The sequence below is a fragment of the Martes martes genome (assembly GCF_963455335.1).
Source record: "Martes martes genome assembly, chromosome: 7".
Lineage (NCBI taxonomy): Eukaryota > Metazoa > Chordata > Mammalia > Carnivora > Mustelidae > Martes > Martes martes.
In genome coordinates, this window is record NC_137894.1 from 62,547,229 (window position 1) to 62,572,049 (window position 24,821).

Sequence of the window (24,821 nt, forward strand, 5' to 3'; positions counted from 1 at the left end):
TGTCAGCCTGTACATTTTATTTCCAGCATCGTAAGAAACCTCTTGGTATAGGGTTTTTTATAAAGATTATTTATGAGAGAGAGAGAGAAAGCAGGGGGAATGGCATAAGGAGAGAGAATCCAAAGCCAACTCTGAGCTGAGCAAGGAGCTCAACGTGGGGCTTGATCCCACGACCGCGAGATCATGACCTGAGCTGAAACTAAGAACTGGACACTTAACCAACTGAGCCACCCAGGCACCCTTGGTGTATGATTCTTTTATTTCTTGACACACACACATAAATGGATCAAAAATATGTTCACCTAGAAAAACTGACTTCAATCAGAAATGCAAAAACAGGTATCTGTGAGCTTAGATTTACTACAAGGTAGCATTGTCCACTTACATGCCCATGTTTCTAACCCAAGCTAAGAGGCTGGAAAAAGAATCTGGAATAGTCCCAAGTGAATTTGGGAAGGCAGAGTAGTGATGAAATGTAGATTTCTCAGAAATGGTTTTAAGTGGGGGAGCCTCTGATCCTACCTGGATAGTGCTTTTCTGTGGGTTTCTCAGCATGAGTCCAAACCTCACAAAGCACTTTCAAAGACTGGGTTGCCCAGTGTCACAAGTATGGCAGTAGGTCCAGTAGGCTGGATACAGGGGCCATGTAAATAATGGTAAAAGCAAATCAAGGACCAGATGCTGAGACATTCCCTTGTGCCTCACAGCTGGAAGTAGTTGAACTCTAAGTAGTTTTCCGCTTCTTGGCAGATGGTCGTTCAAATACATCTCGTACCCCAGCTGCCTTCTGTTTAAAGAACTTTGTGTTCTGGGCACTCTCTTGGCCCCATGCTGAGTCAAAAGAGGTGGTGTCCTGATCCACAAGGTGGGTGTACTTGGTTCGACCAGAGCGCCCAAAGTTCTTGACCTGATCAAGGAAGGATAGATGATGAGTTATACCACCAAACATGAAGTCCTCAATACATAACTTTTCTCTCTCATGTTCTTAAGGTAACCCATACCTGCATGACTTTGGGAAGAATGGTTTTGTTGAAGTGATCCTCCAGGGTAGGTGCACTGAAATCTCTCTTGTATACTTCTTCATCCTCATCCTGTAAAAAGAGTCTTATCAATCTTGTGGTTTTCATTACCCATACATTCAAGCATTCAAGCCACTAATTTATTAATCTCTTCAACAAGGGATACGAAGAATGAGGGTACTAAACCTATGCAAGAGCTTACATCTAGTTGAGGAGATGATACTCCTTTCTCTTTGTGTTGTCTTTTTTTTCCTTCCTAAATGTGGATGTTTCCTGAAGGTTGCTTATATTCTCTCTGCACCCAGTATGTTCAGTCATATGATTTCAACTCTGTAGAAGCCTCTCAAATCTCATCCTGAATTTTCTACTGCCCACTATATAGTTAGCTTGGATATTCTGTTGGGACTTCAGACTCACATTTAAAGTGAAAATCGTTTCCCTAACCTTTTCAAATCGGTCTCTTTCTGATTTAACTTCTGCTAATAGGGCCAACATTTTCTCAATTACCCAGATTCAGAATTTATGTAAACTTTGTGCATAATGAATTGCCACTTACAAATTCGAATTCTCTGGGTTATTATAATTTTTCTTAGAATCAACCTTACACACTGCCACTAGACTAATGTTTCTAAAACATACTTTCGTATCTCTGCCTTACTCAAAAACTTCTGGTGATTCTGTTTTGTTAAATAAGCACAACTCCTCCTCTACAGTAGTCAAGGCCAAATAACATAAAGCTGTAATCTACCTCTCCTTGCCAATTCCCTTTACAGATGATGCTTTTTGCCTCCACTCCTAGTCCCTTCACCTGGAATGTCTTCTACTACTGAACTCAGAAAGGCTACACATCTTAGATGTGCCCTCCTTCATGTTATCTCTCTCCATCTCCTACAAAGTAAAACATCTCCCTCTTCAGAAGTCCCACAGTATTTTCACTTATCCTTATGTCATAGTATAGTATATATGGCCTTAGCACCATTTTTAGGTTGTAACCCATCTGAGAGTAGTAATTTTATATCCTATAGCAGTGTCAAACAGTAGTACTCTTGGGGCTCCTGGTTGGCTCAGCTGGTAGACCATAAAACTTTTTTTTTTTTATTTTTTAAAGAGAGGGAGGGGGAGAGAGAATCCCAAGCAGGCTCCACGCCCAGAGGACAGCCAATGTGGGGCTTGATCTCACAACGCTGAGATCATGACCTGAGCTGAAATCAAGAATCGGACACTCAACTGACTGAGCCACCCAGGCGCCCCTAGACTATGCAACTCTTAATTTCAGGGTTATGAGTTCAAGCCCCATGTTGGGATCTGCATGGAGCCCACTTAAAACAAAAAATGAGCACCTGGGTACAGAAAGGCTTTAAAGGTAAGAGTTTTTGTGAGATTTACTTTTCTCCTTGTTAGAAGCTGAGTCCCTCATTTAATCTCAGAAGGTATTTTAACTTCACTGTCCTTATCCGGATGAGGAGAGTTCATTGAGTATGTGCACTAAAAGACTTTTACATAACACTTTACTTACGTATCTTAGCTAGCAATGCACTGTTTCTTTCAGAAGCTTATTAAAGCTGCTCAAATGTGTAAGCAATGAAACTTTATGACTTTAAAGCAGTAAAGAAATAATTCAATCTCCAGTGACTCTAGTCTAGAAAACTATATGAGCCAGGACACTACATGATAAGCAAACATTTCTGGCTGAATAGACTGAAATTGATTTTGGAGGAGAGTAAGGAACCTTCCACTGAAGTTTAGATTTTACGGCTATCTATAGTGAAAGGCAGGAATCTAGCTGCAGTAGGGATTTTTAGGGTTTGACAGTATAGCATTTAAAAAAACGAGTCTGCTTTTTGATTCAAACTCACATTGCATCAGGTAATAATTTAACAAACCATATACTATTACAGTAATATGTGCAATCAATTCTCCGATTCTCTTTCTTGACATCTCTCCATTAACAAATTATCACTGGTATAATCTAAATAATTTGGAAGAAGTTCTCATCACTTTATACAGGGTTAACAGATTGCTATTTTGACCTTGGTCTTTATATGAAGAACAAAATCTTGATGGTATTACACATAATAGTTAGATAATAAACCATTTTTTTGGTTAGTTAGGCTTAATCACTTTCTGTCAGCTCAGAATGAAGTGAATTAAATTTCTGCCTCCCAAATATTTGCATAAACAGAATATCTTACTTGGCTATGAACAGTGACCTCTAATTAATTTTAGGGATGTAAACAGTCTTTGTCAATATAATTCACCATCTCTCTTTTTAGTTCCTCAATTCTTCTGTTATACCATTTCCTCCTGAGAGCTGGGGCCAAGAGAGAGAACAGTTGCTGCTACTTCTAAAATCCTGTTGCCAGTGCTTTTTCCTATTGGGTTTATATTCTTCAGAGGCAAAAAGCAAATGAGAAAACTGATCATTGGCAAGTAGAAGTAACATCTCAAGACAGTTTATTCTTGGGGGGAGACAAGAACTCAAAGGTAATAAGTTATTTCTACAGCCCAACCTTCCCACTCCCTTTTCACTTACCATGAAGAAGGCACCCCGGTGATAATACTTCTGTAAGAACTTATATTTGCCCTTAACAGCTTTGTTGGTAATGACTTTGCCATTTGCCCGAAGCTCAGCTCGCCTCTCTTCCTCAGTCAGGTTTCGCATTCGTTCAATTTCTGCCTTCTCCTTCTCAAGCCTGTACATAGAACAAAACTATTTATTAGTATCATTCCCGCTTCAGAGATACTCAAATTATCTGAACACAATGGAGTCTCATCTCCTTTTAAGCATTATTCACTCTCTTTAATTCTAGCTATTGCCTGTTAGGAATTAAGATCAGGAGCCCAGGGGTACATGGGTGGCTCAATGGGTTAAACCCTCTGCTTTTGGCTCAGGTCATGATCCCAGGATCCTGGGATCAAGCCCCGCATCCGGCTCTCTGCTCAGCAGGAAGCCTGCTTCCTCCTCTCTGCCTCCTCCTCCTCCTGCCTGCTTCTTTGCCTACTTGTGATCTCTCTCTCTCTCTGTCAAATAAATAAAATCTTAAAAAAAAAAAAAAAAAAAGATCAGGAGCCCAACAAATAAAAAAGGTAAGGTGGTCTTCATTATTGCAAACTTCCAAAAGTTCATTCTAGCCTTTATAAGGTTCAGACATACTATTATGCTTGATTTTGCAATATTAGTAATTCCCCTTCCCTAAAAAGCCTGCTTGGCTTTTAAAAAAATCAGAATTTAACATAACTGTGTTCACATTTTATTGGTATTTTTAAAAAGTAATTATATATGTACTTAGTATCACAAACCAAGGGTTACCATCATTAATTAGACTGCAGTGATAAACCCTTTTTGGGGCGGGGGGGGGGTCATAGATCCCCTTTCTCCAGAAAAACACAAATACACGTAATTTTGTATACAATTTTAAAGGGTACATGGACTCCTTGAAACCTAGGATTAAAAATCTTAGAAACTGCAGGCTGAGGACAGCATTTTCTATTGATGTATTCCCTTTGTAATCTGGGATTACCCTCTCCTAGTAATTTTCAAGAATGGGTGATGCAGCTCAGAACTGATTCTGCTCTAACAATAGTGACTGTGGCGAATTATTTAAAGGGCCACAAATTCTTCACCTCAGAGTATGCATGCCCCTTTGGCAGAAATGACATGTGAACCTTAAAAGACCTTGCCAGTTTCCACTTTTGCCCTCTTGGAATACAGTCATGAGACTGTTACGTAAGAAAGCCAATCTAGCCCACTGAAGAAGCAAGGCAGTCTAGCATTAACTACTGGACATGTGAATGAAGTGATTTTTGGACACTCTAGCCCAGTCAATACTCCAGTTGGATGCAACTGCATGGGAGAACCCAGGTGAAACCAGCAGATGAACTGCTTAGCCAACTCGAAAACTGTGAGGAATAATCAATTGTTCCAAGTGACCAAATTTTGGATTGGGTTTTTATGCAAGAATAGATAACTGATTAATAGTGCATAACATCTGTGTGTCTACTAGAAAACTACAGGGAGTATCAGGTGGTACTCTATCACAGAGAAATACTGACAAAGTGTTTCTTTTCCATGATTTCATTGTAATAAGGCACATTCCAACTATGGAAAACTCACTCAATTGCAGGAACCATAAAGAAAGCTGGAATGGAACTCACAGTCTGTGTTGAGCCTCAGAGGCACCCCACCAGGAACCCATCCCATTACTAATATCAAACTCTAGGTCCATCTTATTACTCACGCTTCTCGATCTTCTCTGTCCCTCTTGATTCTCTTTAGCTCCCGAACTTTCCATGCCTCATATTCTTCCTCATCATTTTCATCATCAGTATTGAGAGCATCCAGTGCAGCCAGGGACCGCTTGTTCTCCTCCAGCTCTTTCTTGGTCTCCTCTTCTACAATCTAGTTAAGGAGAACAGTTCACCTATTGGATTTCCTTATTTTCCTCAGACAAGCCTAAGTACACTCTGCCTTGTGTGCAATCGCCACAGCCACTCCCAGTACCTTGAGTGTGTACTTTCGCCTCTCCTCAGCCATGCGTTTTGCTTCCTGCTCCAGCTCCTTCTGTTTCAATGCTTCAGCCTCACGTTCTTGAACTGTTACTCGGTCCTTCCTGTAGCACGAGAGTCCTGTTAATTGCCCAAAGTCCTTAGAGTGGAGCTCTTTATCCTCTTAACTCAAGTGCCATCCAAATCAGACAAAGCCCCAACAATCGCTGGCTCTATTTTTTCGCAAAGAGTCAAAACTGGGAGTCACCCCAGGTATTCAGAGCATTAAAACTCCATTCATCTTTGAGAACTGCCTGAATAGCAAGAATCTGCTGGACTGTAAGTAGTAGGATTTCTCGTCATTAGGAAAGGATTAGGAATTCTCTCTTCAATTTTCATTTTGTCCTTTATAGGACCATGGGCAGATTATGTGCTTTTTAACTGGAAAGGGAAACGTGAAAACAAACTCAGGCTCTCTGTTAACACCAAGATATTCCACAGCAAATATTCTGCACAGGTAGGGAACTGGGCAGAGGACTTTCATTTTCTGCTGATACTTCAGAAGAGCATGAGATAGAAAAAAGGCTTCTACCCTGAGACCTGGAAAGTAGTAACTATGTGGATTCAGGCCTGGTTTGTGAGATACTTACTTTCGAATGAAGACAGGTTTAAGGCGAGGCTCCATCTCATCTTCACTGTCTGTGTATTCTTCATACTCAGATTCTGATTCTGACTCCTCCCCAGAACGTCCCTCATCTTCCACCTCCATGACTTCCATCTCTTCATTTTTTCTCTCCTGTGCTCGCTGACGCATCATGCCACGGCGCCGCTCTATTTCCTGTCAAGTCACAGGTCCAAGTCAGTCAACCCAATGACCTATGTTCTAAGGCAGCTTTTTATTTTCCCTTCATCACATTTAACAAATTCTGATAGGAGTAAATACAATTTACATCATTTTATTTTCAATTCTATCTCCAACAAATAGGGAACCTTAGATCAAAGTTCTGCCAAAAGCAGCAAGCTTATTGCCTTTGGGACCTCAACAAAGGAGAACAGTTGCCCAACTTTTTCTTGGGCCTAGAAAGAACTTCCATTTTCCTTTTTTATACCTCATCATCAATTTCTTCTTCTTCTTCTTCACTGCTATCTTCTCGTTCCATGCGCCATGCATCTCCTTCCACTTCTGAGTCACTTTCCCCTACCACTTCAGGTTCCACTATTTTCCGATGTCGAGCCAATCTGAAAAACAGCATCTTCAAGTGTAACACCAGTGTCACAAAATGAAAGAGCATCAACCACATTTCCTTAGTCATAGAGCACCTGGAGGTTATGTTTGCTTTTATTAATACTGAAGTCTGAAGTGCAGATAAAAGAAAACAATTCAAAGTGTCAGAGCAAATAGTCAAGCTGGACCTAAAACCTTAAATGTAAGCTGAGGCATCATGAGGCACTGCAACAAACATATAGGTGCACTGGGTTGGTTTTATAGCTCCAAGTAGTTCAGTTTCAACATTAGATCACACTGGGTTTCTTTTCAGCCGACATCATTATCTTTGTGAAACTGAATTTTTGGTAGCTGTATAAAAAGCAACTACTGCATGCAGATCAATATGGAACAGGAAATGAATGACAGTGCCAATCTGATTCCAAAGTCTGAGAAGTAGTCATTGTTCCAGAGGCACACAAACCCCACTAATAAGTAATTACGGTTATGTAAGAATAAAATAAAAGTGTTTTTTCTTTTATGTGTATTATATTTTTCAAATGGCTTTAAATGTTAGGACATGACTATTTACTGAATTATTTGGATCTAACTACTTAATAAAATAAACAGAACTGTGTAGGTCTAGGAGCTCCCTGACAAAATTCCCAAGATAATAAGAACTGTAAAGTTTGGGATCTCTGGTCTACTTTGTAAGGTAATGTCTCAATCAACATACAACATACCGAATCCTTCATTGGGAGGTTCCCTTTACTACCTGAGGCCATTCATTCATCAGGCCTTTCTTCCTACTTTATTGGTGTCATTCCCCTCATTAGCCTTTAGGAGAAGTGAGTGAATTAAGTCAGTTTCTCAAATTTTAAGACCTCCTCTTCCCTCAACAATCAACTAATGGTTTGTGTTTTCTATTCCCTTAGTGAGTTAATTAGGGTTTTTGGACCAGAGGTAACCTGCTGTTTACTGGCTGCTACTTGCTGGTTGAATACTTTTGGTCATGTTATTTTCCTGATCCCTTTGTGCCTCAGTTTCCTCATTTGTAAATTGGGATAATATATACCTCATAAGGTTATTGGGTAGATTATATAAGAATTAGTAAATGTACTTGGAACAGAGACTGGCACATAATGGGTATTGTGCAAATATTAGCTATTATTGCTCTTGTTGTTATTAACTAACCTGTGGGGGTTTAGGTCCAAGGAAACCTAACACTAGTCATTACCTCTCCTCCACATCTTCACTAATACGGTTCTGCAAACGCCGCAGTCGAGGGTCACTGGATGAATCCTCCTCCTGTTCCTCAGGCTCTGCTTCTTGTTCTTTGGCTTTCTTAATGAACTGAAATTCTTCATCCTCCTCATCTGAGGACTCCATAGGGGCATAGTCTGGCCTCTTTCCCGACACATAACGTTTTACCTTCACTTTCTCCATCGAAATCTCACCTGGGTGATAAAGATAACTTATTATGTTTCAGTAGCCTTCTTTCCCAATGTCTTTCAACCTCTGCCTTTGCAGGTAGAGCCCTATACCTGGTAAACAAGAGTTCAAGCAGAAGAAGAGAGCCACTATCCAACCATCTATTCATTCATCTATTGGTGTTTCCAGATAAGACCAAGTCATAGGAAAACATTCTTGTGAATACCAACCCTAATGATAAAGTGAGCCTGAATACAATGAAGTGGAGGAAGACAGGCAGTGAAACAACAGAAAAAATTCCCCCTAGACAGGCAGACTACATCCATCACAAATTCATGCTATTCCACCTCAACTCCTTAAGGGGATTATTTGTAACAGTGCCCAGCACACAAGGGTGACTTAGGTGGGAACAGAAAATTAAAATGTTGCTCAATCCCTCTTTTAGTTCCTCTGGAATTTTCTAAGGCAGCCTTTATATCACCATATAACTCAAGCTTTTAATCTTATCTATTTCTACCTCTTCTTTTAGCTTATGTCCTATCAAACCTCCAAGATTACATCTCTCTCTCTTTTTAAAGATTTTATTTATTTATTTGAGAGAGCGAGCAGGTGAGATAAAAAGAGAGAGAGAGAAAGAGAGAGTGTTACGAGCAGGAGGAGGGGCAGAGGGAGAAGCAGGCTTTCTGGTGAGGACCCTGGGATCATGACCTGAGCTGAAGGCTACCGCTTAACCAAATGAGCCACCCAGGGGCCCCAAGATAACATCTTGTTTACAAATAGTAACAATTCCTGTGAATAAAGTGAAAACTAACCAAAACATTTTATAAGATGAATATGGTTTTGATAACCAAATTGGACAGTTCGAAGGAAAACTTTACATGAATTTCTCTTAATAAACATACATTAAAAAGTACTAAATAACATAATAGCAAATTTATTCCAGCAATATAAAAGTAAACAAAAAAATTCCAAGCCATCATAACCTCAAAGGATTTAGCTCAGGACCACAAGGATGGCTTAAGCTTAGAAAATTAATGGGAAAAAACACAATATACTATTTAAAGTTTATATATTAAAAGTCACATAATCTTAACAATACAATAATCATTATGCTTAGTGATAAAATATTAGAGGCATTCCTTTAAAAACCAGTAGGCATCTTTATGTTGTCCCTAACACACCTTCTAGTCAACGTTTTATTATGGTTCTAATTAGGACAGTAAGAAAAAGAAGAAAGGGGTGCCTGGGTGGCTCAGTCAATTAAGCGTCTGCCTTTGGCTCAGGTCATATCTCAGGGTCTGGGATCCAGCCCCGCATCAGGCTCCCTCTCTTCAGGGAGTCTGCTTCTCTTTCTCCCTTTCCCTCTCCACTCGACTCATTTTGTCTCTCTCTCAAATAAATAAAATCTTAAAAAAAAAGAGAAAAGAAAAAGAGATAGAAGGTAAGGATTAAGAAGGAAGAAGTAACTGTCAAAATTTGCAGACTATGATTATCTATGTAGAAAATACAAGATAACAAACAGGCAAGCTAAAAAATGAATTCAGGGACAATACTAAATAAATGCTGGATATAAATAAGTGTACCTATGCATTAGCTACATAAATTAGAAAATAAAGTTTAAAAATACTATTTACAATAGTAACTAATCTACAAGATACCAAAAATTAAATTCAACAAATGATGTACAAGGCTTTTCAGAGGAAAAATATATAATTATATTGGAAGATACAAAAGATCGAAATAAATGGAGAAATATATCATATTCAAGTATGAGAAGATGGCAACTGTGCCCAAGTTAATCAATAAGTGCATGACCTATAATTTTAATGCAATTCTGTTAACAGTAGTCCCCAGGCTGATTCGAAAATCACATGGAAGTAAAGGAGGCCAAAAAGAACAAAGACAGTTCTGAAGAACCAGCTGAGGCTGAAGACTTTAACATACCTCACCAAAGAAGATACACAGATGGCAAATAAGCATATTTGCTTCAAATTCTATGTTGTCAGGGAAATGCAAAATAAAATGAGATACTACTGCACATGTATTAGAATAACCAAACTACAGAGCTCTCACAACACAACTGTTGGCGAGAATGTGGACTAACAAGAACTCTCATTTGTTATTGGTGGGAATGCAAAATGGCACAGCCACTTTGGAAGACAGTTTGGTGGTTTCTTTTTTTTTTTTTCTTTAAAGATTTTATTTATTTATTTGACAGACAGAGATCACAAGTAGGCAGAGAGGCAGGCAGAGAGAGAGGAGGAAGCAGGCTCCCTGCTGAGCAGAGAGCCCGATGCGGGGCTCGATCCCAGGACCCTGAGATCATGACCTGAGCCGAAGGAAGAGGCTTTAACCCACTGAGCCACCCAGGCGCCCCAGTTTGGTGGTTTCTTATAAAACTAATCATACTCTTACCAAGTGATCCAGCAATTGCACTCCTTGGTATTTACCTACGTGTTGAAAACTAATGTCCACACAAAAACTTGCACACTGGTATTTATTTCAGCTTTGTTCATAACTGTCAAAATTTGGAAGAAACCAAGATGTCCCCTACTAGGTGAATGAATGAACTACGGTATGTCTACATGATGGAATATTATTCAGTGCTAAATAGAAATGAGCTATCAAGCCGACATAGAGGACACTTACAAACATATTACTAAGTGAAAGAAGCCAATTTGAAAGAAAAAGTTATACACTGCATAATTCCAAATACATGACATTCTGGAAAAGGGAAAACTGTGGAGACAGTAAAAAGACTGGTGGTTGCCAAGAGTTGGGTTGGGGGAGGGATGAATAGGCAGGGCACAGAGTATTCTCAGGGCAATGGAAATACTGTGTGTGATACTGTTGTAATGAATGTATGTCATTATACATTTGTCTAAATCCATAGAATACACAATGCCAAGAGTAAACCTTAATGTAATCTTTGAGTGATTACGATGTGTTAATGTAGGTTCATCAAATGCAACACATGTATCACTCTGGTGGGGGATGTTGATAATGGAGGAGGCTATGCATGTGTCGGGGCAGAGGATATATGGGAATTGTGAACCTAAAACTGATCTAAAAAAATAAAGTCTCAGGGCACCTGGGTGGCTCAGTTGATTAAGAGTCTACCTTCAGGGGCACCTGGGTGGCTCAGCGGGTTAAGCCTCTGCCTTCAACTCAGGTCATGATCTCAGGGTCCTGGGATCGAGCCCCGCATCGGGCTCTCTGCTCAGCAGGGAACCTGCTTCCTCCTCTCTCTCTGCCTGCCTCTCTGCCTACTTGTGATTTCTGTCAAATAAATTAAAAAAAAAAAAATCTTAAAAAAAAAAAAAAAAAGAGTCTACCTTCAGCTCAGGTCATGATCTCAGGGTCCTGGGATCTAGCGTCGGGCTCCCTGCTCAGCAGGGAGTCAGCTTCTTCCCCTCCCTCTTGCTCAAATAAATAAATTAAAATCTTGGGGCACCTGCGTGGCTCAGTCAGTTAAGCATCTGCCGTTGGCTTAAGTCATGATCCCAGGGTTCTGGGATCGAGCCCTGCATCAGACTCCCTGCTCAGTGGGGAGCCTGCTTCTCCCTCTGCTTGCTGCTCCCCCGGCTTGTGCCCTCCCTCTCTCTGGCAAATGAATAAATAAAATCTTAAAAAAACAACAACAACAAAGCAGTGGAGAATGGATGGGCTAGTCAAACAATGGAACAGTAGGGGCAGTTGGTTAACCATAAGGTAAACAGTAAAATTAGATCTCTGACAACACACACACACCCACAAAATTCCAGATGGATTAAAGACCCATGTGTGATAAACACATCTTAAACACTTACATCCCTACTGGATTATAGGCTCCTTAAATTAGATCTGTCTTGCATAGTTGTATATTCAATCCTGTTTCGTATACACAAATACTTAGATGACAGAAAGTAATTATAATTTGAGTATCTATGATCTCAGTACAGGGAAGGATTTCTTACAAAATACACAAAATAACACAAGCTATTAAAGATAAAATTGATAAATCTGACAACACTAAAATTAAAAATGCCTATGAAACAAAAATGCCTATTAAACAGAATTTAACTCCAAATTAAAGTTGAAAAGACAAAATAGGAAAAAGATATGACAGACTTAGGATGAAGAAAAACTAAGTATAAAATGGGTAAATGACAAAAACAGGTAATTCAGAGAAGAGAAAAACTAGAGAGCTGATAAATGCATGAAAATTCTTGTATCACTAGTAATCAGGGAAATGCAAATTAAAATGAGATATTTCATAATTAGATTGGGCAAAATTTAAAAATCTGATACAACCCAAGTAGGCGGATGAATATATGGGAAAATACAAACTCTTAATGCTCTCACAACGCATTGTGGAGAGCAAGTGGAAATAGCTATTTAGGTTGACGATGAACTTTTAGGAGTCTACCCCAGAGAAATTCTTACACAGTGCACTGAAGAGACACGTTTAAGAATGACAACTACAGGGACACCTGGGTGGCTCAGTTGGTTGGACGACTGCCTTCGGCTCAGGTCATGATCCTGGAGTCCTGGGATCGAGTCCCGCATCAGGCTCCCAGCTCCATGGGGAGTCTGCTTCTCCCTCTGACCTTCCCCTCGCTCATGCTCTCTCTCAAATAAATAAATAAAATCTTAAAAAAAAAAAAAAAGAATGACAACTACAGTGTGTGTCTCGCTAGCTCAGTTGGTGGACCATGTGACTTGATCTCGGGGTCAGGAGTTTGAGACCCATGTCTGGGGTAAAGAATACTTTAAAAAAAAAAAAAGGACAACTATAGCACTGTTTATAATAGGAAGAAAAAAACCGCACACAACAACTTACTGTTCTTTAGTAAGGAATAAACTGTGGTTTAATTATACAATGGAATTTGTAAGTAGTTAAAATGAATGAATTAGCTCTGTATGTATAAAAGGATATCAAAAGCCACTTTGAATTTAAGGAAAAAGGCAAGTTGCACAAAAATAGGTACAGTATATTAAAAAAAAACCTCAATTATTTTCCAAATTCCTTCCTGTAAAAGGGACTCTTTAGTCTACCCCCCACCCCCCAACATGTAGTGTTCCTTCTTCTATCTGCACTGGAATCCTACTCATCCTTTAAGGATCAATTTTAATGCTACCTTCTTCAAGATGCTTTCCTTGATTACCTCAGTTTGAAGAGATTACTCCTTTTCTATCCGTCCACATCGTTTGATTTATATCACCTGTGTGACAGGAATCGCACATTGCTTAGAATGTGCCTCTTTTTGCACGTATCACATCTACTACCATATGAGTTCCTTAAGGTTAAGGGCATTGCCTCACAGAAGTGTGTATTCAACTTAATAGTCACAGCGTTGGTTGAAAGGAATAATAAGTTTAATAAGACATGGTTCCTGTCTCAAGGACGTTATGAACTTAGGATGCAGTAGAGGGAGACAGATACACAAAATAATGAGAGTTATAAAAGCAGCACAAACGTACTGCTAGGATAACAAAAGAGGGACTGTATCCCGCACAATGCCCTGCAAAAGCAGGCATTCACTATGTATATTAGTCTAATTTATCGGTGGAGGCCAAGGGAAGAGGGATGCTTGCTGTGAGGACAGACGGGCGATAGGAACAAGATAAGATGTAAGTGGATCCCCTCCCCGCCCCCTCAGGCAACGCGATCGGGTGCGAGTTTGATGGTTCAAGTCGAAGAAATTAGGGGTCAGGGTCATAAGGGTCGGAGGACTGGGGGGGTCTGCTGGGGTAGGTTTGGAGTATGCTGGCGAAGGAAGGGGTAAGATCCGACTGGAAAACGGCTCAGCATCGTACCTTTTTCATTGCGAACCGGGACGGCTCCAGCCGTAGACTGAATGGGCGGTTGTTTCATGAGTGCGCTTGGGACCGACATGTTGATGGCAGCGGCGGTGACTCCCGAAACTTCAGTGATTCCAAACAGCGAACAGCAACAACGTCAGCGAACAGGGGGAAAAACAACAACAACAAAAAACCTCTTCTCCTAGAAGTACTGGACACCTCTGCGCGACAGACAGAAACGCCACTTACGGCTGAGCTAGAGAAACCGGAAATATGGGACCAGAGGATTCTGGGATTGTAGGCGGCGAGTCTGTTACTGCGCATGTTCTTATACCGCTCTGGCATCTTCAGACTTGGACGTCGCTTCTAGCGGGAAATTGCTGCGTGTTGGGCTTTGCTGTTAAAAATCCCGTGGCGAGGCAGTTCCGAATTACGGGTATATTTTGTCAGCTTGGTTTGAACTCGAGGAAGCTGGGATAGTGATGAATAAGGAATTGAGCAGATAATGAAGGGCAGTTTGTCCCGACTTTTGAAAACTCAGCGTTGGAGTTTAATGAGAATAGAAGTCCTGCCAGTAGCACCTGATTAGTTCAGTTGATGAGGCTGAGTGGGTTGTGGTAAGGTATTTTTTCGTCACGCGAGGGCAGCTGGTGGTGATTTAGGCCATTGCCATGGAAAAATCCCCCAAGGGTCCTGGAGCATTGCCTGAAGTCAGAAGAGTGTGCTCTTTGGCTTTCCAGTTTTTTCAGTTTCTCAAGACCGTCTATTAAAACATTCTTGGCTAGACAGTGTTTGTATATAAATACATGAGTAATTATTAAGTACTTGCTGTGTTTACTGTGCTTAGCTCTCTGAGGAGTATGGAATATTGTTTAAAGGCTTGAATTTTATTTAGGAAGTCTTCTAAGGCTTGGTGACAGAAGCAATCAGTTTCCTAGCTGGGATTGTAAAAATAATATTGGCTTATTGGAAGTCGGAACACATTTGACCATAGAAAGGATTTCATAAGTGTGGTAGGGAGAGATGGGACAGCATGAACAGACTGGCAGTCCAGAAATAGCATGGTATATATATTAAACACGGAAATGCTTGATTTTATCACTAACTTCTGAGTCAATGAGTAGTTAAATTTTGGCAAGAATCAGGTTGTGGAGAGCCTTGCTGTTACTGTTAATAGGATTAGTTCTCAAATTACTTCGCTTGTGTTGTAAAATTGGGTTTAGGCTGGGAGGGGAAATAAAATTGCGCAAGGCTTGAGAAAAGAACAGTGGAGGACTGATGTAAACAACCAAGGAAACGGTTTTGGGCTAGAAAGAAAATAATCTTTAAGATAGAGTAGGTAGCTCCAAAACCATGCTGTCCGGAGGGAGTAAATATGATGGGAAAACAATTGTTTTGACTCAGGGCAACTCAGAGAACGGGGGGAAAAGGTTACTATGGCTGTGACTATAAGAAATACAGGGCACTAAAATCTTATTTGTTACTCTGTGACACAAAAATGATTTGATTATCACAACTTTTCCCCAGCCTTTGGGCTTTGTAAGGTAATCATTAGGATCTTAGTTAACTCGTGGGCAGATGATGAGGTGAAATTTAAAACAGCTGAAGTTACCAGCTCTTGAAACAAAATCGAAATGCTTCCCTTCCTAGGAACAAGGTAATATGGTAGCCATAGGGCATAATTTTCTTGTGGTGAGGCTGTAAGGAACCCGGGGGCCCTGGTAAAGGCTGCTGGTTGATTTCGATTTTCTAGCCCCTCTATTCGTACGGCATTTAAGTGCGTCTGAATCTTTTCCAGGCTCACATTGCAAGGCAAGGTGTTTTTTTCTCAGCAGAAGCGCCAGTGTTTTTCAAAGCGAGATACTGGCATCAGCAGCATCAAAAAATACCGGAATCTAAGGTAAAAATGTGTATTCGGTCCAATCGCATCTCTACAGAATTTCAGTTTGGGGTGACGCTGGTGAGCTTGAGGCGTGCCCCTCCCCCTCCGGCTAGCTGGCGTCAGAGCAAGCCTGAGCTGCCCGCCAGGCCCCGCCCCCTGCTCCTCCCCCTTGCCCTTCCCGCGCCTCCCGCCGCAATCTTGGCGGGAATACGCTAGCTGCTAAGCCGCCGAAAGATGTCGGGGTTGCGCGCGGGCAGTGAGGAGAAGGTGGGCTCCAGACAGCGACTCCAGATGAAGGTGAGAGCCGACTTGTTGCTTTCGGGTGTACTCCTTCCTCAGTGTTTACTGAGGGATTGCCCGGAGCAGGCCCGGGAGGGCACGAAGACTTGGCACTCACCACCTCCACACTGCGAAACTAGTTCCCGCTCCTTGGGGCATCTCTCGGCGTAACGGGTTTTTCGGGGACGTTGTTTCAAAAGATAATCGGGGATCCCGGCCGTTTTCCTCTGTGGAAACTTCAGCGTTGGGGATGGTTCTTACCAATAAGCCCGGAAATAGGGGCAGGATGGGATCAGGGACTCTGCATCTACCTTAAGGGCAGTTACTGTTGTCTTCCGACTCTGGAGACAATTCCAGTTACTCCGAAGGTGACAGTTGGGGTAGTCTCAGTTACAAATGTAGTCATTATTACTATGTTATTATTGGTTAGCAGAGTTCTGGGTAAAAAATACACCCAGTATAATAAATAGTTCAATTCAGGTTAATGAGTTAAGTATCTAGATTTTGGTGGGGGAGAAAGTTTGCTTACAGGCTATCACTTTGGATTTATGTTTTCGTTATGAAATAGGAATTAGATTTATTTATACAGACCTGTTAGAAGAGGCATAGGACCTGGAATTCTAATGCTCTCTTTTCTTTTATTGGCCTGAATAGGTGAATGAATATAAAGAAAATCAAAACATCACTTGTGTATCTCTGAGACCAGTACAGACTACAGTTTTAGGAAAAACACCTAAGGTGTATCTTGTTCCCTTTTCACTCAGTAATTACAAGCCAGACCAATTTAAGCCCCCTAAGTCCCTATTGGATAAGGATTTTAACAATGAAGTTGCATGTAAGAAATGTAAGAAGACTGAAATAAGGAAAACTTGCAAAAGGATTTTAACTCCAGGGATGGAAGGCACATCTTCCAAGGCAGAATCCACTCTGCAAAAATCATCCTTAGATGTTTATACTGAAAGTAACAAGCGACAATATAATAACACTTCGGATACAGTGATTGTCAGTGTTGATATGGAAAGCAGTCACGATCTAGACAGTGATGAAGATACCACATCAGGCTTGGTAAGAATTTAATTACTAGCTTATTCAAATTTTTCTTATTTTAAAGTTTGAAATTCTGATAAGCTAAGGTTATCCAGGGTTCATGTATGTTTAATTGAAATTTTATTTTTTAAATGTTGAACACATAACTTCCTTGGTTAATTTTGCTCTTGGTTTTGATTTGTCAAGGGGAGGATTGACTTAATCTTTTTTTTTTTTTTAAGATTTTATTTGTTTATTTGACAGAGATAGAGAGAGTGTGTGCAAGTAGGGGGAGCGACAGGGAGAGGGAGAAGCAGGCCCCCTCCTCAGTAGGGAGCCTGATACGGAGCTTGATTTCAGGATCCTGGGATCATGACCTAGGCTGAAGGCAGATGCTTAACCCACTGAGCCACCCAGGCACCCCTAATCTTCATTCTGTTTCCCTTATTTTCCTCTCAGTTTCTTGTGGATATTTTTTTTTTCAAGATTTTATTTATTTATTTGACAGAAAGAGATCACAAGTAGACAGAGGCAGGCAGAGAGAGACGGGGAAGCAGGCTCCCTGCTGAGCAGAGAGCCCGATGCGGGGCTCTATCCCAGGGCCCTGAGATCATGACCAGAGCCGAAGGCAGAGGCTAACCCACTGAGCCACCCAGGTGCCCTTCTTGTGGATATTTTTTTTTTAAAGATTTATTTTATTTATTTATTTGACAGAGATCACAAGTAGGCAGAGAGGCAGGCAGAGAGAGAGGAGGAAGCAGGCTCCCTGCCGAGCAGAGAGCCCGATGTGGGGCTCGATCCCAGGACCCTGAGATCATGACCTGAGCCGAAGGCAGAGGCTTTAACCCACTGAGCCACCCAGGTGCCCCTCTTGTGGATATTTTTGAACTTACATATACTTTATGGTGTCTTGCTCACCTTTACATATTTATGCACAATGTGCCCAAAGAAGTTGGCCTGTGAGACATACAGCATTTGAGTGACCCTTGATATGAGGGTAGGAAAATCATCATTAATTGCTTATGATAGCTGAATAATAGTTCCTCTAAATACAAGAGGAGAAATATAGAGTAGAGAAGATACGTGAGAAACACTTGTTAGTTTTATTGAAGATAATAGTTTGAATCAGTTTCAGGAATTAAGCATCTAATTTTTGGATTTCTATTGCTTACCAGGAATGTTATACTTCATTTAAAGTGACAGATTTTTGTGCAAGATAAGATAAAACCGTACCACATGTCAAAATGGAGCAGAAAATGATGATAGGGGAAAGGAAGATAGGATAATTCTGGTGGTGTTCTTTTGAAATAGGAATTCATTTTATGCTTTACTGTGTCAGGTAAGAACTAGGACTGCTGGTGGGACAGTATAGGTCAGTCATTACTGCATTGGACTGGGGTTGAAAGCTGTGAGGAGATTGGATAGGATCAGTGCTTCTCAGACTCCAGCCTGTATCAGAATTTCCTGGAGGGTTTTTATTTTTTTATTTTATTTTTTTAAAATTTTATTTTATTTTTTTTTTCAGTGTTCCAAAATTCATTGTTTATACACCACATCCAGTGCTCCATCCAGTACGTGCCCTCCATAATACCCACCACCAGGCTCACCCAATCCCCTACCCGCTCCCCTCCAAAACCCTCAGTTTGTTTCTCAGAGTCCACAGTCTCTCATGGTTTGTCTCCCCCTCCTGGAGGGTTTTTAAAACTTCATTGCAGGACTCTACCACTAGAGTTTCTGATTCAGAAATTTTGGAGTGGGGTAAAGAATTGGTATGTCCAACATAGTTTCCTAGAGATGCTGGTGGTGTTGGTCTGGAATGTCATTTTGAGAACCACTGGATTAGATTATCTGTTTGGCCTCTTAGACTATATGATTCTGAGTATATGAGGCTAGTGTGAAGTAGATTTTATTTTTTAAGGTTTATTTAAAAATTTTTAAAATTGTTTTTTAATTTCTGTTACAGTCAACATACAATGTTACATTAGTTTTAGGTGTACCATATAGTGATTCAGCAATTCTGTACACTACTCAGTGTTCATCATGGCAAGTGTACTGTTAATCCCCTTCCCTTCACCTATTTCACCCATCCCTTCACCCACCTCTTCTCAGGCAACCATCTGTTTTCTATAGTTAAGAATCTGTTTCTTGGGTTTTCTCTCTTTTTTCCTTTGCTTATTTGTTTTGTTTCTTAAATTCCATATATGAGTGAAATCATATGGTACTTAACCTTTATCTGACTAATTACACTTAGTGTTATACTCTCAAGCTCCATCCATGTTGTTGCAAATGGTAAGATTTCATTCTTTTTCATGGCTGAATAATATTCCATTGTATATATGGATACACACACACTCTGCACCTTTTTTTTTCTTTAAGATTTTTATTATCTTTAAGTAATCTCTATACCCAATGTGGGGCTCAAACTTACAAGCACAAGATCAAGAGACACATACTATACTGACTGAGCCGGCCAGTCGCTCCCCAGATCTTCTCTGTCCTTTCATATATTGATATTTTAGTTTGATCTAAGGAAACAGCGTCAGAAATTAGAACATTAGGAATTAAAGTACTGAAACTAATCAAGCAGAGTCATACATGCCCAGCATATATTTAAATTGAAGGTTTTAAGCTGAAGGTTTTAGCATCTTCTTTTTTTTTATTATTAAGATTTTATTTATTTATTTGTCAGAGAGAGGGCACAAGCAAGGGGAGTGACAGACAGAGGGAGAAGCAGACTCCTTGCTGAGCAAAGAGCCAGATGCAGGACTTGATCCTAGGACCCTAGGAGCATGACCTCAGGGAAGGCAGATGCTTCACTGACTGAGCCAGCCAGGTATCCCAAGGTCTAACATCTTTATGGGACATTTTATCGTTTTTCTTTTCATTATCTTTTTGGAGCAAAATGACTAAGGCTTTATGGCACCATGCTTTAGAAACAATATATATATATTTTAAAGATTTTATTTATGTATTTGACAGATCACAAGTAGGCGGAGAGGCAGGCAGAAAGAGGGGGAAGCAGACTCTCTGCTGAGCAGAGAGCCTGACGCGGGGCTCGATCCCGGGACCCTGAGATCATGACCTGAGCGGAAGGCAGAGGCCCAACCCACTGAGCCACCCAGCCACCCAAAACAATATTTTATTTATAAGTTTATTTCTTCCCCAAATGAGGGAAGGCTTTTGTCGCATTACAGACAAGTGTCTTTGCCTGTAAGTCAAAAATTTTAGGGGCGCCTGGGTCGCTCAGGTGGTTAAAGCATCTGACTCTTCGTTTCAGCTCAGGTCATGATCTCTTGGAAGGGAAGATTGAGCCCAGCCTCTGGATTCTGTGCTCAGTGGGGAGTCCGCTTGAGATTCTCTCCTTCTGATCCTCCCCCTACTTGTACTCCCTCTCTAAAACGGATAAATAAATCTTTTAAAAAAATTTACTGTATTTTCTGGGTAACTTGCTAAATTTTATCTCCAAGCACTTAAAAAAAAAACGATTTTATTTATTTATTTTTAACAGAGAGAGAATGAGAGAGAGAGAGAGCACAAGCAGGGGGAGCTGCAGGCAGGCAGAGGGAGGGGGAGAAGCAGGCTTCTCACCGAGCGAGGAACCCAGTGTGGGGTGTGATCCCAGGATACTAGGATCATGACCTGAGCAGAAGGCCGCCACTTAACCGACGAAACCACCCAGATGCCCCTCCAAGCACTTTTATTAAGTATTTTAACTTCACAGGGACTCCTGGGTGGTTCAGTCAGTTAAATATCTGCCTTCGGCTCAGGTCATGATCCCAGGGTCCTGGGATGGAGTCCCCCATCTGGCCTTGCTCAGTTTCTCTCTTTGCCTAATGCTCCCCCTTGCTGTGCGCTCTCTCTCTCTCTCTGACAAATAAATAAATAAAAATCTTTACATTAAAAAAAATATTTTAACTTCACAGAGCATTTCTTTCTTTCTTTCTTTCTTTCTTTTTTAAAAGATTTTATTTGACTGAGAGAGATCACAAGTAGGCAGAGAGGCAGGCAGAGAGAGAGGGGAAACAGGCTCCCTGCTGAGCACAGCGCAGGATGCGGGGCTCGATCCCAGGACCCTGGGATCATGACCTGAGCCAAAGGCAGAGGCTTTACCCACTCAGCCACCCAGGCACCCCTCACAGAGCATTTCTTAACAGTTTTAAGTTTTGAGAACATTTTGGGCTTATAGAAGAGTTGCAAAAATAGTACAGAGAATTCTGATTCTTCTTTCACCTGGCGTCCTCTTGTGTTAATATCATACATAACTGTAGAACGCTTACCAAACTAAGAAATTAACCTTGCTACAATAATATTAACTACAGTACAGAATTTATTAGGATTTCACCATTTTTTTAAAACTAATGTCCTTACTCTGTTCCAGTATCCAGTCTAGGATTGCACAGTGCATTTAATAGCCATGTTTGTGTAGTCTCCTCCAATCTGTGACAGTTCCTCAGTCGTTCATGATCTTGGCACTTCTGAAGAGTACTGAATAGTTATTTTGTGTAATGTTCCTCAATTTGGGTTTGTCTGCTATTTTCTCATAATTAGATTAAGGTTTTGCATTTTTTGGGCAGAGTACTACAGAAGTGAATGTACCCTCCTTAGTGTGTCAAGTCAGGGTGTACCTGGTATATTTTACTGGTGATGTGACATGGATCACTTTAAGGTGGTCTTTGTCAGGTTTCTCCAATGGAAACAATATTTTCCCCTTCGTAATTAGTAAATATTTTGAGGGCGATACTTTGAGACTATGCATATATCTAGTTTCTGTCATCAAGCATATATTTTTTTAATTGAGATAAAATTCACATAACATAAAATGTGCTACTTTAAAGTATACAGCTCGGTAGTTTTTAGTATATATACAAGATTGTAAAATCATCTCCACTATCCAGTTTCAGAACATTTTTTTCACAGTGAAAAGAAACCTGTACGCATTAGCAGTGACTACCAACTCCTTCACTTCCCTAACCCAGCCCTGGAAACCATAAATCTACTTTCTTTCTCTATAGATTTGCCTATTCCAGACATTTCATATAATTGGAATCATATGATGTGTAGCTTCTTGTATCTGTCTTCTTTGACTTAGCATAATGTTTTCAGGGTTCATTCATGTTGTAGTATGTACTTGATTCCTTTTTATGGGTGACTAATATTCCATTGTATGGATATACCACATTTCATTTATCGATTCATCAGTTGGTGAACATTTGGGTTGTTCCCACTTTTTTGCTGTTATTAATATTGCTGCCACAAACTTTTGCTTATGTGTTTTGCTGAACATATGTTTTCCATTATTTTGGGTATATACCCAGGCGTGAAATTGCTGGGTCATATGATCAGCTGTGTTTAACTTACTGAGAAACTGTCAAATTGTTTACCAGACTGACTGCATCATTTTTACATACCAGTAGCAATGCAGGAAGAATCTACTTCCTTTACATCTTTGCCAGTACTTGTTATTTATCTTTCCTAAAAATTAAAAAAAATTGATCATAAAATACACAATATAAAATTTAGCACCTTAACCATTTTTAAAGGTACAGTGTAGTACTTTATGTTGTTTATTTATGTTGTTGTGAGACCAATCTCCAGAAACCCTTTCATCTTGAAAAACTGAAACTCTGTGCCATTAAATAACTTCCCATTTCCTTCCTCCTGCCATCCCCTGGCATCTACCATTCTACTTTGTGTCTCTTTGAATTTGACTAGTATAGGTACCTCATAAAAGTGGAATCATGGTATTTGTCTTTTTGTGACTGGCTTATTTCATTTTACATAATGTCCTTAATTATTCATATTTTTTTAAATTAAAAATTTTGGAGGGATATAGGGGCAGAGGGAGAGGGAGAAAGAGAATCTTAAGCAGGCTCCATGCTCAACAGGGAGCCTGACCCGGTCTCAATCTCATAACTCTAAGATCCTGAGCTGAAATTAAGAGTCAGATGCTTAACTGACTGAGCCACCCAGGCACCCCCCCCCCAATATATTTTTGTTTAATTGAGTAAATTCTAGGGCCAATGAGGGGCTTGAACTCATAACCCTGGTATCAAGAGCTGCATGCTCTACCAACAGAGCCAGCCAGGTGCTCCTTGTCTTTTTGATTATAACCATTTTAGTGGATGTGATGTGGTGTCTCACTATGGTTTTGATTTGCGTTTTTCTGATGATTAGTAATGTTGAGCATTTTTACATGTACTTACTGGCCATTTGGGCTTTGGAGAAACATCTCTTTGAGCCCTTTGCCATTTGAAAAATTAAATTGTTACTTTGTTTTGAAATATAAGCATTCTTTATTCTGGACACTAGACCCTTATTAGATATATCACTTGCAAGTATTTTCTCCCATTTTTAATACTTTATTTTCATGTTCTTGATAATGTCCTTTGACATACAAAAGTTGTTAATGATTTTATTTTATTTCTTTAAAATTTTATTTATATAGGGGGGCCTGGATGGCTCAGTGGGTTAAAGCCTCTGCCTTCGGCTTAGATCATAATCTCAGGGTCCTGGGATCGAACCCCACATGGGGCTCTCTGCTCGGTGGAGAGCCTGCTTTTCCCCCTCCCCCCACCGCCTGCTTCTCTGGGTACTTGTGATCTGTTTTATTTATTTATTCAAGATAGCACATGAGAGAGGGAGAGAGAGAGCACAAGTGGAGGGAGAGGTAGAGGAAGAGGGAAAAGCAGACTCCCCACTGAACAGGGAGCCCAGTGTGGGGCTTGATCCCAGACCCCAGGATCATGACCCGAGCTGAAGGCAGACGCTTAATCAACTGAGCCACCCAGGCACCCCCAAAGTCGTTAATTTAAATTAATTAATTAATTAATTTTGAGAGAGAAAGCTTACGCATGTGAGTGTGGGAGGGGGGATGTGGCAGAGGCAGAGAGAGATCTCAAGCAGAGTCCATGTGGAGGCACAGAGCTGGAAGGGGTGCTCTATCTCACAACTGTGAGATCATGACCTGAGCCAAGATCGAGTTAGATACTCAACCGACAGAGCTCTGCTATTATGAATGGTGTTTTTTTTTTTTTTTAAGATTTTTATTTATTTGACAGAGAGAGAGATCACAAGTAGGCAGAGAGGCAGGCAGAGAGAGTGAGAGAGGGAAGCAGGCTCCCTGCCGAGCAGAGAGCCCGATGTGGGACTCGATCCCAGGACCCTGAGATCATGACCCGAGCCGAAGGCAGCGACTTAAACCACTGAGCCACCCAGGCGCCCCGAATGGTGTTGTTTTCTTAAAATCATTTTCTGATTGTTCATTGTTAGTGTATAGACATATAGCTGATTTTTTTTTTAAAGATTTTATTTATTTTTTCGACAGAGATCACAAGTAGGCAGAGAGGCAGGGAGGTGGGGTGGGGAGCAGACTCCGTGCTGAGCAGAGCCCGATGCAGGGCTTGATCCCAGGACCCTGAGATCATGACCTGAGCTGAAGGCATAGGCTTAACCCAATGAGCCACTCAGGCGCCCCTTTATAGCTGATTTTTGTATATTGATCTTGTATCTTGGAACTTCACTGAGGTTGCTTATTAGTTTTTCATGTGAATTCATAAGTGTTTTCTGTACATAAGATCATGTTTTGGCAATAAAGATAGTTTTATTTCTTCCTTTTCAATCTGGTTTTTTTTTTTTTTTTTAAGATTTTATTTATTGCTTTGAGAGACAGTGAGAGAGGGAATACAAGCAGGGCAAGTGGGAGAGGGAGACG

The 24,821-nt window shown here is 40.6% G+C and overlaps 2 protein-coding genes across 4 annotated transcripts in view; one reads left to right on the plus strand and one right to left on the minus strand.

Moving 5' to 3' along the window:
- Positions 1-240: 240 nt before the first annotated feature.
- MFAP1 (microfibril associated protein 1) lies at positions 241-14,196 on the minus strand. 2 transcript variants are annotated; one of them, XM_080808192.1, is made up of 10 exons: positions 13,939-13,987; positions 13,287-13,343; positions 7,946-8,165; positions 6,614-6,743; positions 6,155-6,342; positions 5,521-5,629; positions 5,258-5,418; positions 3,553-3,712; positions 1,002-1,091; positions 241-907 (listed from the first exon to the last, which is right to left on the minus strand). In XM_080808192.1, exons 3-10 carry the CDS (start codon positions 8,152-8,154, stop codon positions 725-727), a joined length of 1,230 nt encoding a protein of 409 aa, XP_080664318.1. In that variant the 5' UTR covers positions 8,155-8,165; positions 13,287-13,343; positions 13,939-13,987; the 3' UTR covers positions 241-724. The 2 variants fall into 2 exon arrangements, with proteins under 2 accessions (XP_080664318.1, XP_080664317.1); XM_080808191.1 differs by lacking the exon at positions 13,287-13,343 and having other exon boundaries at positions 13,939-14,196.
- Positions 14,197-14,214: 18 nt separating this feature from the next.
- WDR76 (WD repeat domain 76) overlaps positions 14,215-24,821 on the plus strand; it is a 62,617-nt gene continuing 52,010 nt past the window's right edge. The window contains exons 1-3 of one of the 2 annotated variants that reach the window (XM_080808194.1): positions 14,215-14,359; positions 15,722-15,823; positions 16,739-17,149. In XM_080808194.1, the coding sequence (XP_080664320.1) occupies positions 16,979-17,149 (171 nt within the window). In that variant the 5' untranslated portion in view covers positions 14,215-14,359; positions 15,722-15,823; positions 16,739-16,978. Of the gene's footprint in view, positions 14,360-15,721; positions 15,824-16,009; positions 16,103-16,738; positions 17,150-24,821 lie in introns of those variants that run through there. The other variant, XM_080808193.1, reaches the window with a different exon arrangement.

What these genes read in the sequence shown, in the direction of transcription:
- MFAP1 (XM_080808191.1), bottom strand. Translation starts at nt 14,017, where the DNA reads ATGTCGGTCCCAAGCGCACTCATGAAACAACCGCCCATTCAGTCTACG. An exon ending in AGTGAAGATGTGGAGGAGAG is followed by an intron (nt 6,744 to 7,945) that starts GTAATGACTAGT and finishes GCTGTTTTTCAG; the next exon opens with ATTGGCTCGACATCGGAAAA. An exon ending in ACCGGGGTGCCTTCTTCATG is followed by an intron (nt 1,092 to 3,552) that starts GTAAGTGAAAAG and finishes CTCTTTTTACAG; the next exon opens with GATGAGGATGAAGAAGTATA.